Here is a 15,408-nt window from a genome sequence, read left to right on the forward strand (position 1 = left end):
TTTTTATAGTGAAGAAACAGCACAATTAAGTGATAGCTATCACTGTTTATTAAAGCCCCCAAAACGACGCCAAAGTTTTTCTGGGGTATTGTTAAGGACTGGAATAGTGAGCTGAAGATTTTACATTTTCATGAAGCAGCGGCAGCTTGGCGACACAGAGCCAAGGCACAGGGCATTCTTCGTCGCAATCTGGGATTGGTCAGCCATTTCACCACAAAGAAGCCCAGGACGAGACCAATGGAAAGCTTCTACCGCCGGTAATCCGTTCGATTCCCGGCGTTATCGAGGATTCGAAACTTTTACGCCATGAGGGCTAAATTATAATGCAGTATGATAGAAATTTGCATCTATAGGTCAAAGATAAACCGGGACTAAATTCAAAGGAATTAGAAATCGCCGCAGCGAGATAAAAGATTAAGAAAAAAAGAACCTTAATAAAACTGCACGGAACACTATAAGAAAGAACATAAGTACCATGTGTGCCAAAAGTAACCACGCTGAATGGTTTGATTTCTTTCTTTCTTTATTATTCTTCAAAGGTCCCTTGCAGGGCATTACATGAGGGATGGGGATAACGTTGCAAAAATAACATTATGCATTATTTAAAATGATGCACAATAGTTTACAATGGTGAATGACCTTCCGCAATGGCGGATTTGAATAGTCGATGGTTCACGATGGCACCCACTTCAGTCGGGACGTCATTCCAGTCAGTCTTAAAAAAACGATTACTGGAATGTTGTGATATGAGCATGTTCGAGTATACAGCATTGGGGTGGTTATGGCGGGAAGTGTGATGCGAGGGTGAGATGATTTGATTGGATGCTGGGATATTGTGAAAGAATTTAGGAAATACACATAGACGTGCTGCATTACGACGGATGACTAGTGTGCGTAACTGTAATCGTAATTTTGATCTTGAGGTGCTCGTATGAAGTGAGTAGTCGCTCGTATAGTGGGGTGGTACAGCGCCCTTAAAAGCCAAAAGGCCTTGAAAAGTACGAACTAAGGTTCTGTTTATCTTACACAGATTTAAGGTTGCGGTGTGGAATTAGTGGTGCAGTATAAGGCTAAAAAGCAAACCATGAAGCCTGTTAACTTACTAATGAAAGCACTTAACAGGAAACATGTTTGTGTTAAAGGAATGCTCATTGTTTCTTTTCTATATTTTTTAATTGGGCGTTGGTCACTAAAAGCTATGAGGAAAGGGAAATCCTTTCTGACAAATTTTAGCTTCTCGAAGGCTTCAGCATGGTAAAACAGCTTCACATAAAGGATAGAATCAGGAAATACATTTCCAAAAGAAAAATATCTGAAAACCAGATTTCAGTCGCCTTGAACTCATAAGCTTATGACTGTATTAATTCTGAACAGTTGATTTAAAATAGAAGCATTATGGAACCGATGCATAAGGACTGATGCAACTTTGTTGTGATCATTCTCTATGTGGTCACAGTTCATTTATGATCTAGTCTCCATGCCCAGTATCCGTACTCCGGCTAGTGAACTTGAGCACTAGTATACATCCTTAGGCTGCGCCGTACATATTGTCTCAATATGTAGCCCACACCGCAGAGTTTACGGATTATAACGCTGCAACTGCAAAATCCTGAAGTAAATATGTGTTGACGAAATTGCTTGCTGTACTCTGGCTCTGGGGTTGACTGAGTCGACATATGAGTTGACGTTCTTAAAAGGACCTTGAAATGATTTCGATGGGCATATTCTAGTGCAATAGATCGGTAGAGGTGTTATTTTTGGATATTCGAGTCAGATTTGAAAGCTCTACGTGAGAACTATAATTTAAAAACAATTTTTCAAAAACCGCGATTTTGAAAGCTGGCCCTTCTGCCAACTGACGTCATCGGAGTTGGGGATGCGGGGTGAGGTGTGTCGCCATAATCGGTTGCGAGCTACTGTCAGCAGCGATTTTTAAATATTATTTATAAATTATAGGGTCCGCGCACAGCTTTCAAATTTGACTCCAAAACCCACAAAGACCACCTCTACAGATATGCTGCACTAGAATATGCCCATCAAAATCATTTCAGGGTCCCTTTAAAGCTTGACCTGCAAGTTACCAAAGCGACACGGATACACCCCCATCTGTGTCTACAGCCTGCTATTGCTCGCGCATGAGTAAATATTAACACGAAACTCCTTCGTGAGGCTTATCATCAGTGTCGTTGATAAGGCAAACCTTGTCGTTGCTTAGATTAGGCGCTATCCTCAGGTAAAGATACATACAAAAGAAAATAATAGCGCAAAACGCAACGGCCCCAAGACAGACGTACATAAACACATTAGGGATTTTGTCCATGAACTGACCTACAAGGGTAGGTGCTGTCAATCCTCCTATAGATTCTGTGACAACAGCTAAAGACATCATTTTGTTGCTGAATTGAATGTGTCCTGCTGTCCAGGACATGACGGCCGCGTAGACCGGGCCCTGACCAATGCCAGCGAGTGCAATGCACACCCAGAGCACCGTGTCGATACTAGAACCCCAGATTACAAGTGCAATGGCTGTAGGGAGAAGAATGGTATGCGATATCACCAGCATCCAGAAGGGGGGCAGTTTGACTGTGACCAGAGCTGCGGCCAAGCGACTTGCGGAAAAGCACAGGAAAAACATTGCTTCTACGCGAGAAGCAGATGCCTTCGAGAAATGAAGATTGCTCTTCACTGCAAATGAAGCCACCATTTGCGAAGTGGTGCACTCCAGCGCTACGTAAAAACCAATGAAAGTGCACATGGCGGCCAGGACAGTCCTAGTGAAACAGACGTCTCTAGCTCGTTCCTCCACTGTTGCAGGGCTTCCATCTGGAGTCTTCTCCGCTTTTGGCTTGAAGTCCGCTCTGTCCACCAAATAAAGAGCAATCATCGATAAGGTGAGGATGAAATAAAAGGCGCCGACAATTCCATACGCGTAGGCGACGTGGGTTTCGCCTGTGGTATTCGTGGCTGCCGTATCGTTGGGCACACTCAGTAGTCCAGGGGAGTCGAATTGCTTCTCCTCTGATCCAAAATAAAATCCGGCTGTGCTCAATTCGGTCGTGTTGCCCGTGACAACTGTGGACAGGAACGGCCTGGCAATGAACGGACCCAAGAGGCCGCCAACTCCAAAGGCCAGGTGGAACGCTTCTAGTGCGGGGGTGGTGTTCTCCGGCCACATCCTGATGATCCACACGTTTGCACCTGTACATAGATGCAATATTGGGCATACTACAGCTTTACAAAAACATATGGGCGCAATAGCTGGCCCTAGAAGACGAAAGACAGATGGCCATTCCAATACAGAGAGAGAGATTGCGGAGAAAAGAAGGCAGAGTGGATGACTAGAAAGTACTGGCTTTGCTACGTTCCGCTGGCCAAAATTCAGTGCATATTTTTAACTTTGACGACCCAGACGGGGCGCCTCAGTTTATCCAGTATGACGCGATAAGCTCGCGATTTTTTGTCAATGGTGGCGAGCTCGTGCCAATTAGTCTTTCCTCGCTCGACTGTGTAAAAGAACTAACCGAAAGACATGAAGTCTCTTCCTGGCGTGTCATTACGGAGGACATGCATGCGGAGCGGTGAACAGTTTACGTGCGCTTTGTATGGAAATAAATATCAATAACATAGAGGTAGCAGGCTCGCAGAACGGGTGAATGACCGTACGAGAAGCGCTTTTTTTTTTCATTTCGCTCAAAGGGTAAGCAATATTCAGCGACTGTCATGCGGCTTGCACGGAAATCAAGCTCGAAACGTTCTCACTGACCGAATTTGCGCTTTATTTTAGCACATCAGTTTGATGACCGTGTGCCACTCTAGATACCAATACAGATTTTTAATCGCGTGTGCAGGTGGAAAGCGAGAAAAATGTGATGTATCCTTCCCCGCGGACTATTTTCTTGGAGCAACTGAGCATTGCGGTCCCTGTTCACGGGACCGCCGCAACGTGGCGTTGATTCCGTGAAAATCGCGAAAAAAACTGGGAGGAGGAAACTTAGTTCGCTGAAAAATGAAAAGTGTGAAATAAGAAAATTAGGACATCGCCTATGGCTTGGTCGTGGCTTATCGCACAAGACACGAGGCCCGGATTAAACGACACAGTGCCTGGCCGGACTTAAACTGGGTGATCGCGGCGGTCACTGACCAGCCGCGGTGGCTCGGTGGTTAGGGCTCTCGGATACTGATCCGGAGTACCCGGGTTCGAACCCGACCACGGCGGCCTCGTTTCGATGGAGGCGAAACGCATAGGCGGCCGTTTGCTGTGCGACGTCAGTGCACGTTAAAGATCCCCAGGTGGTCGACATTATTCCGGAGCCCTGCAGTACGGCACCTCTTTCTTCCTTTCTTCTTTCACTCCCTCCTTTATCCCTTCCCTTACGGCGCGGTTAAGGTGTCCGCCGATATTTTAGACAGATACTGCGCCATTTCCTTTCTCCAAAAACCCGTTTTCAATTTTTAGTTTTTTTTCCGTGGCCACTGTCAGCAAATTGTTATCTCCATCCGCGCTTAAACATCGGGTTGGTCGAATGCACAGCTTTGTGAATTTCTGTCGGCATTATATACTCATAGCAGGCAAAAGGTAAGTATTCAACAACACCGAGAGGGTTGAATTGAAACCTTGAGCAGGGCCAGGCAATATCGCTAATAATAATAATTGGTTTTTGGGGAAAGGAATTGGCGCAGTACCTGTCGCATATATCGTTGGACACCTGAACCACGCTGTAAGGGAAGGGATAAAAGTGGGAGTGAAAGAAGAAAGGAAGAAAGAGGTGTCGTAGTGGAAGGCTCCGGTATAATTTCGACCACCTGTGGATCTTTAACGTGCACTGGAATCGCACAGCACACGGGCGCCTTAGCGTTTTGCCTCCATAAAAACGCAGCCGCCGCGGTCGGGTTCGAACCCGGGAATTCCGGATCAGTAGCAGAGCGCGCTAACCACTGAGCCACCGTTTCGATCAACTCAGTATTGCGTTTTCGACATATTTCTTTTGTCGCTGAACACACTGAATTTCAATGCACTGAACCCGGTCGCTTGTACTATGTCGCCCTAATAGATTTTCACCGAGAAATGGGAGAGTCATCACGGAGAAAGCGAGGGGGAAATGAAGTACGCCGCACAATAGTTGGGTTTCAATCCTGGAGTTGCAATGATGCGCAACTGGCTGGCAATTTTGTTATCATATGTAGGCTACCCCAGTTCCCGAATACACGAGGGCGAATCACTCATGAAACCCTTGTTTCCCTTGAAAGCCTTGTTACAGCCTCCAGCATTGCGAATCCGGCCATTAGTTCCCTTACTTCAGCTTTGTAGATTTCATTTTCATGCCAGCAAGTTACAAGACAGGGCGTAGTGGATCTGCCTTCTCAAGTAGTGGGACAAATAGACGAAAACAGGAGGCCGCGGATCGAGCGGAATAATTAAAGCAATCCTAGCGGCAGCAGGGAATGTACTAAGGAAAAGAAACTACATAGTAGGAAATACACATATGATAATTATTGTGAAGAACAGATGACGTGATGGCTGTGAACACAGGAGTGGTTGCGATATAATGAAAGAAGTTGGATGCTAAAACGGGTGCGTAAATTTTTCCTGCTTCCGAGTTAACCTCAACAAAACCTGCTCTTTTGCTGTACGGAGGGTTACTAATGCAGAGTCGGCAGTAGGGCGTGTATTGGAGGTTGGTTTCCGCCACGGGTTTATGTTGTAGCTACTGCCCGGTTCGGGAAAGTGTTTGGGAGATTTTATCCTGTGGCACTTAGTGAGATTTTACTGCGCTCGCTGTATTTGTTCTGGGAAGCACGCAAACAGTACAATGTAGCACTTCAATTTCGGGCGCGATCAAAAAAGAACACTCTGCTTTAAGCTCTTTGTAATTTCTAAAACTAACCCCCGTGCCTCCATGCAAGGGGCAAACAATCGATAAATCAGTGCCATCTGAGCTGTAAACAGGAGTAGTGACACAGTCAGTGAAACCATGCTAGTACTTGAGCAGAGGTTTTTTGGCTGACGGGGTAATCTAAACAAATTGTGTACACTGGCTTCATCGGGAGGTCAGCAAGAAAGAGCGTTTTCAGACTTTGCTAGGCTGCACATAACTATCGTGTCGACGGCAGCTTAGAAACGCTTGTAATTAAACTCGAGAAAATATTATATTAATAAAAATATGAATAATTAACGCTCAGTATAAGGGACATAAACTGTGGCTTTTGTGCCACTAAGGTGCTCCATAATGAGATTGTCTGCTTATTGCCACGCTTTGTAGAAAAGTGAATGCGGTTTCACTTCGTCGTTGAATCATTAATATACATTTAATTTTGTAGCAAGAGAGCAATGAATACTTGTGGAGAACAAAAACTATACATTGGGTTATTTGAAAGAAAATCCTTATAACTACCAGTGCTAATGTCCATGCAGGGAGGATTAGGCACCTGCATTTGGACACAGTCAATGGTAGAAGTGTCCATAATTATCAATATTGAGTGTCTTGGAGCGCGTCCTTTTCATATTGCCGCAAAATCTCTCGCCTAAAATGAAATAAGGCATTATCAACATAAAATGCCAAATTAGTTTCTTTTTTTCTTGTTGTAAAGCCTTCCAACCTCCAAGAGATAAATGTTTACGAGCGCTTATATCCTTCTGCACCCCAAAAGGATAACGAAAGGTTTGCAAATGCTCACCATAATACCATAACCAAAAAAGCACACATGACATGTTCAACTCAACTTTTAGAGAAATACTACTGTGGTTAATGACCCAGATTAATGACACGATGCTCACCAGTCACGAATGCAGCTGCGCTCAGCCCCACCAGAAATACCATGACGTGCGCCACCGGCAGATATCCGCTGAGGGGTGTCATAACTACTGTGATGCAAGTTAGGGCCGTTGCCACGATTGATACCACCTGCATGTTGTAAGTGTCGTGCAGCTTTCCTCCTGGGAAGAAAATACACGAAATAAATCGACTAGGACAGGATTGATGGAGGGACAAGGGATAGGCATTTGCCCTGCAGTGGGCATAGTCATGCTGGCGATGGTTATGAGGCAAAATGATAGCACTCGGATATATGTTGGAACTAGTCTCCTAGATGGCAGTGATATCGAGGAAGAATTGTTATTGGGCTTCCACGTAAACTCCGACGACTTTCGTCATTGACGAGAGACAATTTTCCTGCCCCCACAAAGAGTGCTAAGTTTGTCTGTTGATGTAGGCCAAGGTATCATGTTTGTACCATATCCATGTGCTGCACGGAAAACCGCATCCTATTTCACTAGAACTTAAAAATATTAATTGCTTCTAAACTAAATTTAGCAAGCAATTCGAAGGTTACTGTATCTGCATATCTTAAAGTACCTTATGTCATGCAACCGGTGCACAACCCTCAATGGGCTGTTCTCCCCAAACTTGCCCTGACGTCATATGGAGCTGTAGCTTTAGCCACAAAGAAGAACTAACGTGGAAGAGACGTCGTTGCTCTCACGCACCAAGGAAAGAACCAAGCAGGGATCCGATGCCACGTGTTAAGATGAGGTACGAGATGCTGGCGAGGCTGGATCCAAACAGCTGGGCCAAGTCCAGCATAGCAGCACCAGTGATGGCAACGACGAGACCCTTAGTTGTACATGCGAACAAAGGGACAAATGAAACACTATCTTGACCCGTTCCTTTCGCTTCCTTTTTGAAAATTTGAGAGATCGGTTATTTTGATTGGCGTTCCACTGATGTAAAGCATCGGAGGTTTTGAAACAGGAAGATTAAAAATTATGTGGCAGGAAAATAACAGGGCTCAGATTTCTTTTATTTTGTGTAAATCTACAAGGGTGCGAGTAGATCGGTCGAGTCAGCATAAAGTATGTGATGATCGGCCGTCACCTGGTTCCTACCCAGTTTTCCTGGTCAACAAAGGAAACCTTGTTGATTCATGAAGAGACTGCTAGTAGTAGCTGCTTCGCTTATATTCTAATCAACTCTTTTTCATACGATTCTCAGGCTATAAGGTCACATCACAAGGAACAACTTCACGTCAAGAAAGCGATTGCGACTTTACATTTGTCACACTCATCCCTCGTAACTGATTTCGCAACTTGAGATTGGCGTTCTTGTTATTCACTAATTCACCAGTAGCTTAGTAGAAATCAAGGTGGCTAAACAGAACATGCGCAACTCAACGGCACTGAGAAGACCTTATAATCCAGCAATGAAGTTTTACGACAGGTTGCGTGCTTAGCTACATTAATGTACGGTGCATTTAGTTTTATGAGCTTTCATAGTCCGGTGGGCTGATTTTTGCAGTATCTTTTTTGCACCACAATACTGTTCATTGGTTGCTGTTCATGCTTCTGCCATCTTCTGCACCCGCACATCATGACATAAGTGCATGCCCCTGCAGCCTATTTTCTCTTTCCCTGCGGCAAAAATTCAGTCCTTTATTTTCTTCATAGAAATATGTGAACCAGCCGTAACGGGCATGATTTCTTTCATCTGTACGATTGTTTTGGTGATTTGCTTGTATACAGGAATCAACGTTTTATCTTGAGTGATTTTACCTACCATCATCGCGATAAAGTAAAACAGGCTAGCTTCACCCCTTCGGTACGTATTCAATGTGAACTGACCTCATGAAGAAACACAGGAACACTAATATGAAAGGTATCAAACACAGACAGAAACGGGCTGCATACACCTTGGGTGTTGGTGTGGCAGCTGTTTTACATGCAAACCTGCCGACTATAAGTGGAATGTAATAAACGCAGCTCGTACCATTCCTAGATTGCCGAGGCTCAAGTTGCACGTTCGTCCTAGGTTCAACCACAGCTGCGCACGGGACGCCATCGTCGCGGTAGCAGCGAAGTGGTGACTGCGGGAGAGGTATATGCCCAGTGGTCACCTGATCAAAGCGGCTGAGTCGAAACAGCCTCCGACAGCCTTGTCGCTGTGATAAAAGAAGTACAGCTATCTTATCCCGTTTTGAAGAATGGAGAGATAAGCACAACGCGGCCCTCATGATGAAAGGAATCACGAGGAAAAAGACGTGAGGTTTTGATAGAAGCAAAAAGCCTAGGTTCTTTCGAAAGGTAATATCTTATCGGCGGTCATAATTAAGCAGGGTCCGGGGAATAGTACAAGTCAAACATGTGCGTAAAATAGTTGGTTACTGTGTGCGCGTGTGAATTTGTGTGAAGCATCTACCCTTCGGTTGGTGCACATGCGGGCACCCACCAGTAAAAATTCATCTCCCACTCACAAGCCTACGTCAATCACTCTATCCATCCACCGAGACGCTTCAAAATCGCCACCTTCCACCACACACCTACTTCACGTTCCAGAACCACAAGAAGGAGAACGAAAGGGGGAACGAAATAAAATTAAAGAAAAAACGAAATGGGAAGCAAATCGTAGTAAAAGCCAAATGTGCAGCCAACACCAGCTAAGGCATAATTGTAACACAACATCATACAATCGCTTGTCATTTTTTTTATTTTCGCGATGCATAAAAATTTACCACCAAAGGTGACGCTTAAATTTCGAACTTTTTGCGAACTCTTCGGAACAAGGTAATCCTGAGTAGAAAGCTAGGAGGGGGGCTTCCGATGCGTACAGCTTTACTGAATAAAGTGATTCGTCAGTGTGTCTATTTTTAAAAGCAATTCGCTAATGGGAAGAGGGACGGCCGATCCTTTTGCACCCTCCCTCCCGGTAGTGCCATGCACACCGAAAGTACTTGTGGTACCCGTTTGCTTTCAAAAATTGGTGAAAACAGTAGAAGCATTCCTAAATGCACTTGTTCGAGACATGTCGCAGGCATCTGCCACACAGGAGAAAATAAGAAAGTGGGATATGCTCTAAATACAGCATGCACACACCTCAATTTGTCCTCATCAAACCGTGTTGCCTGGGATGACAAATGAACTGCGTTCTAATGCATCCATAATATTAAAGCAGCGCTAAGCAACAAGGACGAAGAAAGAAGGGAACACAAACACAGGCGCATACACAGGGGAACACACACACAGGGTCTAATGCATGCTGCGCCTAGAATACCTCACTACGCGAATGCATGTTTGCGGTTTAGTTTTAATCAACAGAATACACAACGAATGTTTTCACTAACAAAGCTTTTATTCATTATTTTTTGTACGCCACTTGTAAGCACCCACTTCGCAGCAGCGATGACGTGGCATGTGCATGTCTACCTTGAATCCTCTCCTGTTAATAGCGCCTTGGACCAAGTATTGTTTTTTTTTACTTACAATGCTGCCACATGTCCCAGGTGAGATTGGTCTTGCAAATGCAAGGTACGAGGAGGTAGCATTGGAAGGATCGTATTTACAGACATTTTATGCACGCGACAAGCCAATCAAGCACACAAAAGCAATTACACACGAAGAAACGTAACGCGAAAACTGCAAGCAATTACGAAGGCGGCCAATATAACGAGTGCGAGGGAAGGTGCGAACGCGCGCTCGAACGTAACGGGGAACGCGTCATAAAGAAAGACACTGGACTTTCAAAAATGATAAATGTAATTATTTGTGCGTAAATAGTGTGTATGGCTCTACCCGGGTTTTTTCTCCATTTATTTTATCGTTACTGCCCCTTCCCGTGATCTCCCTATCCCCTGTTTTTTCTTTTTCCCGTGGACGCAGCTCACCTGCTTACCTTAGTATATAGCAATTGCCATGGCCAGCGTCCTCTATTCCTTTTGTTTTTCTTTTCAATAAACCGCTACTTTTACTGCTAATGACAATACTACTACTATTACTACTACCACCACTGCTCATACTCCTACTCCTATTACTACTCCCGCTGCTGCTTGCTGCCTACTGCTACCACTTGTTGCAGCTTGCTGTTGCTGATTGCTTTTGCTGCTGCTTGTTGCTGTTGCTACTACTACTACTACTACTACTACTACTACTACTACTACTACTACTACTACTACTACTACTACTACTACTACTACTACTACTACTACTACTACTACCACTACTGCTACTGCTGCTACTACGGCTGCTGCTACCACTACTACTACTACCAATGCTACTAGCGCTACTACTGCATCTTTTTCTGTAAGTCTAAGACGCGGGTTAGATTCCGGCCTCAGCGGTCGCATTTTGATGGAGGCGAAATGCTCGAGGCCCGTGTACTGTGCAATGTCAATGCAGTTTAAAGAACTCCAGGTGGTCGAAATTTCCGGAGCCCTTCACTACGGCATCCTTCGTAGCCAGAGTCATTTTGGGACGTTGAACCCAATAAACCAATAAACCAAACCTTGCATGTAACGGCGGACCATGCCCTCCGTGGCCCAGCGCCGCCATAATCTCGCTTTGGGACGTTAAACCACCATGAAACATAAACTGTTTTCTGTAAGTCCGTCCTTGGTCATCTCGTGAGTATAAGTGATGAAACGTATCTCTCTTACAATGCTTTTACAAATATTCGTTTTCATCCCTGTGCTTTCTCTCGTTACAATATAAGCAATGAGTTTTAGCAATGCTGTTGTTCGTTTTGTCACACTAATTGCAAGCTATTACACGAACAAGTGGAAGCCCACGACAGGAGGAGCAGCACCTTCGGCTTGCGCCAGCTCAAACGGCCTCAGCGTGCCACGTTGCCGTTACACATGCTGGCACCTGTGAGACGTGAGTTCGAATCCCTCTCAAGCCTATACCTTTCCGCGGGTTTTATTTGCTCCTCATGGTGTTCACGGACTGATGGACAAAGAAAGGAAAAAGTAGCCGAAACTCCGCAAAAAGATGTGATGGCCCGGAGGCAGCGACAATTGTCAAGGAACTGGACGTGATGTCGTAGACTGCGTTCGCTTCCATAGCAGATACCATCAAAAAACGTTGACTGATAGTCAAGGAAGACCTCTCAAGTAAACACTCCTATATGTATGAAGCCGAGCCTCTCGCTTTGGAGTGAACTCTAATGTTACTGCTGTTTTGTCATGCCAGTTGGCCATAAACTACGAACAGGTCTTTCTCTTCGTCGTATCTTATCTGTAAGACACGATCTCGCCAATGCTGTTCACCGCATGTTTACAGGAGGTATTTCGAGGCCTGAATTGGGAACAGTTGGGAATAAGAATAAATGAAGAATACCTAAATAATCTGCGATTTGCTGATGACATTGCCTTGCTGAGTCACTCAGCAGGTGAACTGCAAATCATGATCAATGAGTTAGACAGGCAGAGCAGATCGATGGGTCTAAATATTAACATGCAGAAAACCAAGGTAATGTTCAACAGCCTAGCAAGGGAACAACAGTTCACAATTGGCAGCGAGAGCCTAGAAATTGTGACGGAATACGTCTACTTAGGGCAGGTAGTGACAGCTGATCCGGATCATGAGAGGGAGATAACTAGAAGGATAAGAATGGGGTGGAGCGCATACGGAAAACTCTCTCAGACCATGAGTGGCAGTTTACCAATTTCCCTAAAGAGGAAAGTGTACAACAGCTGCATCTTACCGGTACTCACCTACGGGGCAGAAACGTGGAGGCTAACGAAAAGAGTTGAGCTTAAGTTAAGGACAACGCAGCGAGCCATGGAAGGATAAATGATAGGTGTAACGTTAAGAGATCGGAAGCGGGCAGAGTGGGTGAGGGAACAAACACGGGTTAATGACATCCTAGTAGAAATCAAGAGAAATTGGCTTGGGCAGGGCATGTAATGCGAAGGCAAGATAACCGCTGGTCCTTAAGGGTAACGGAGTGGATTCCAAGAGAAAGTAAGAGGAGCAGGGGGCGGCAGAAGGTTAGGTGGGCGGATGAGATTAAGAAGTTTGCAGGCAAAAGGTGGATGCAGCTGGCAAAGGATAGGATTAATTGGAGAGACATGGGAGAGGCCTTTGCCCTGCAGTGGGTGTAGTAAGGCTGATGATGATTTCAAATTTCAAATATTTATTCCAACATTACACCATACAGATATAATGTCGAGGATGGCAGGCAAAAAGCCTCCTGGAGGCTTGACCGGTCCTGATGATCTGTAACAAATTGAACGGAAGATAAATTTGGTAGGCTGTTTACTTTATTAGACGATTCGAAGCTCCTTATGAAATTTATAGTCGTGACATCCTACCACCGCTCACTGTCACAGCCGAACTGACGTCTGGTTTTGGTGCTTAGACCAATCTGGTATCGCTGAGAACAAGTGAGTCTTTGCTTAGTAATGTAGACAGCACCGTCAGAAATTTAATCATACTTTTGCACGGTAGTATTAAAATTCGACTGCTAAGAAACCAGCTCACTGCATTAGAAAGTGTGGGGTTTTAAAATTGCAGCGAAGAAATGTATATTCTCCGCTCGTCTGCGCCAGACAGTCAGGCCACCACCCCACCCTGTGTTCACTATAAGGCCGCAGCGCGCAAGCTGAGCTCGGCGGGCAGTGCCCTTAACAACAAAAGAATACGACAATGTACTGACACAAGTGGCACTTATTGCCACAGAAACAATGAACACCGGATAGCGCCAATCAAGGAGATATTCCTCGGGAAGCTACACTAGAGAGTCAAGGATGTTCGGCTCACCAGCTTAATTACGGGTGAACATTCGCATGGGCCAGGGCTGGGCGACATCGATGCACCGATGCAGGATGGAGGGAGCTCACGAGATTCGTTTCCGCAATGCTGCATTCCGCCGAGCAAGAGCTGTGCTACGCGTAGGCATCCGCGAGTTTCCAGTTACCCGAGCCTGACTTAAGGTCAGGTTTCGTCCCGTGCCTGCTGGGTGATTGCACCGAACGCAGCGCCCGCTTCGCAGACGTAGGCGCCCTCCATCGGTAGCTAGCGTAGCTAAACAAGGAAGGTGGGGGGTGTTGTCGGGTGATGGGAGGGTGATATGGTTCTGGGAATCTCGACTGCAGGGGACGGGAGCGTGGCAAGTCTCCACAAAAGTGATTTCAGAGATTTGCCCCGCCGCGGTGGCTCAGTGGTTAGGGCGCTCGACTACTGATCCGGAGTTCCCGGGTTCCAACCCGACCGCGGCGGCTGCGTTTTTATGGAGGAAAAACGCTAAGGCGCCCGTGTGCTGTGCGATGTCAGTGCACGTTAAAGATCCCCAGGTGGTCGAAATTATTCCGGAGCCCTCCACTACGGCACCTCTTCCTTCACTCCCTCCTTTATCCCTTCCCTCACGGCGCGGTTCAGGTGTCCAACGATATATGAGACAGATACTGCGCCATTTCCTTTCCCACCCCCCCAAAAAACAACAATTATCTTGACGGCTGCGTTTTTATGGAGGAAAAACGCTAAGGCGCCCGTGTGCTGTGCGATGTCAGTGCACGTTAAAGATCCCCAGGTGGTCGAAATTATTCCGGAGCCCTCCACTACGGCACCTCTTCTTCCTTTCTTCTTTCATTCCCTCCTTTATCCCCTCCCTTACGGCGCGGTTCAGGTGTCCAACGATATATGAGACAGATACTGCGCCATTTCCTTTCCCCAAAAACCAACTATTATTATTATTATTATTATCTTGACGATCCTCAGTAAGCCTCAGACTAGGCACATTCGCCAGGATTTATCTTCTAGGCATGAGAAGTACTGCAACGAAACGAAGACCACAAAGCATGGGCACGGCCAAAGACCATGTCATTCATCTTGTTTTGCAGCGATAGCTACATTACGGTAGCATTTCGAGCCTTCAGCGTGGCGGTGGCACGTGGTTGGTCACGTGGTGCTGAGCAGCTTCAGCTGCCGGCGGCGCGGCACGCCGGCGAAACCGAGCTGCAACAGCTGTGCGCATGCGCCGTCTCAAGTGGGACGAAGACTAAGGAGGAATGCCCAGCGAAACGGAGCGACGAAAGAGTGACTTTGCAATTCGACTGAGTGAGTTCCACTCGGCCATCTGTAGCTATCGCGTCACTCCAGGTTTAACCAGAGCTAAACCACCGCCAATTTCTTTTTTCCTCGCGTTTTTTTATGACGATAAATGGAATAAAAACCGAGCTTTACGAATGTTCACATGCCACAGGGTTATGTGGTACAGTACTCCAGAAATGCCAGTGGTACTGCAAACGCCTGAAGTGTTCAGGTTGCGGAATGTTTTATTGAATGTAACGCCTCAAAGCTGCCTGTAGGCTATACGAGACACCGTAGTATATGGCATGCAGGTCGGTTTCAACCACCTGTGTTTTTTAACACGCTCTGACATCAGGCGTCTTTTCCATTTAAGCCATCAAAGTTCGGCTGCCACTGCCAGGATGCGATCTCGCGTCCTTGGACTCAAGCGCTGAACGCCATAACATTGATGCACCGCGGTGGGTTTGGAAGGGTTGAAATGGAAAGTTTACCTTGCTCTCCGAAATATTGGAGCGCAAGTCATACTAACGGCAACTCTATAAAAAGTTACGTCTGGCAGCACTGTTCAACGCAAACAAAATGGCAGTAATATCTGGCTCCAAGGCAGCAATTTC

At 45.9% G+C, this 15,408-nt stretch overlaps 1 protein-coding gene across 2 annotated transcripts; it reads right to left on the reverse strand.

The window, feature by feature from the left end:
• Positions 1-501: 501 nt before the first annotated feature.
• On the reverse strand, positions 502-8,930 carry LOC144101224 (sodium-dependent glucose transporter 1A-like). 2 transcript variants are annotated; one of them, XM_077634299.1, is made up of 4 exons: positions 8,760-8,930; positions 7,484-7,610; positions 6,776-6,934; positions 502-3,198 (listed from the first exon to the last, which is right to left on the reverse strand). In XM_077634299.1, the coding sequence occupies exons 1-4, from the start codon at positions 8,829-8,831 to the stop codon at positions 2,147-2,149; spliced, it is 1,410 nt and encodes a 469-aa protein (XP_077490425.1). In that variant the 5' UTR covers positions 8,832-8,930; the 3' UTR covers positions 502-2,146. The 2 variants fall into 2 exon arrangements, with proteins under 2 accessions (XP_077490425.1, XP_077490426.1); XM_077634300.1 differs by lacking the exon at positions 8,760-8,930 and having other exon boundaries at positions 7,455-7,584.
• Positions 8,931-15,408: the final 6,478 nt, after the last annotated feature.

The sequence above is a fragment of the Amblyomma americanum genome, chromosome 8, assembly GCF_052857255.1.
Source record: "Amblyomma americanum isolate KBUSLIRL-KWMA chromosome 8, ASM5285725v1, whole genome shotgun sequence".
Taxonomy (NCBI): Eukaryota; Metazoa; Arthropoda; class Arachnida; order Ixodida; family Ixodidae; genus Amblyomma; species Amblyomma americanum.

What these genes read in the sequence shown, in the direction of transcription:
- LOC144101224 (XM_077634299.1), bottom strand. Translation starts at nt 8,831, where the DNA reads ATGGCGTCCCGTGCGCAGCTGTGGTTGAACCTAGGACGAACGTGCAAC. An exon ending in CCTGCTTGGTTCTTTCCTTG is followed by an intron (nt 6,935 to 7,483) that starts GTGCGTGAGAGC and finishes TTTTCTTCCCAG; the next exon opens with GAGGAAAGCTGCACGACACT. An exon ending in CGCAGCTGCATTCGTGACTG is followed by an intron (nt 3,199 to 6,775) that starts GTGAGCATCGTG and finishes ATCTATGTACAG; the next exon opens with GTGCAAACGTGTGGATCATC.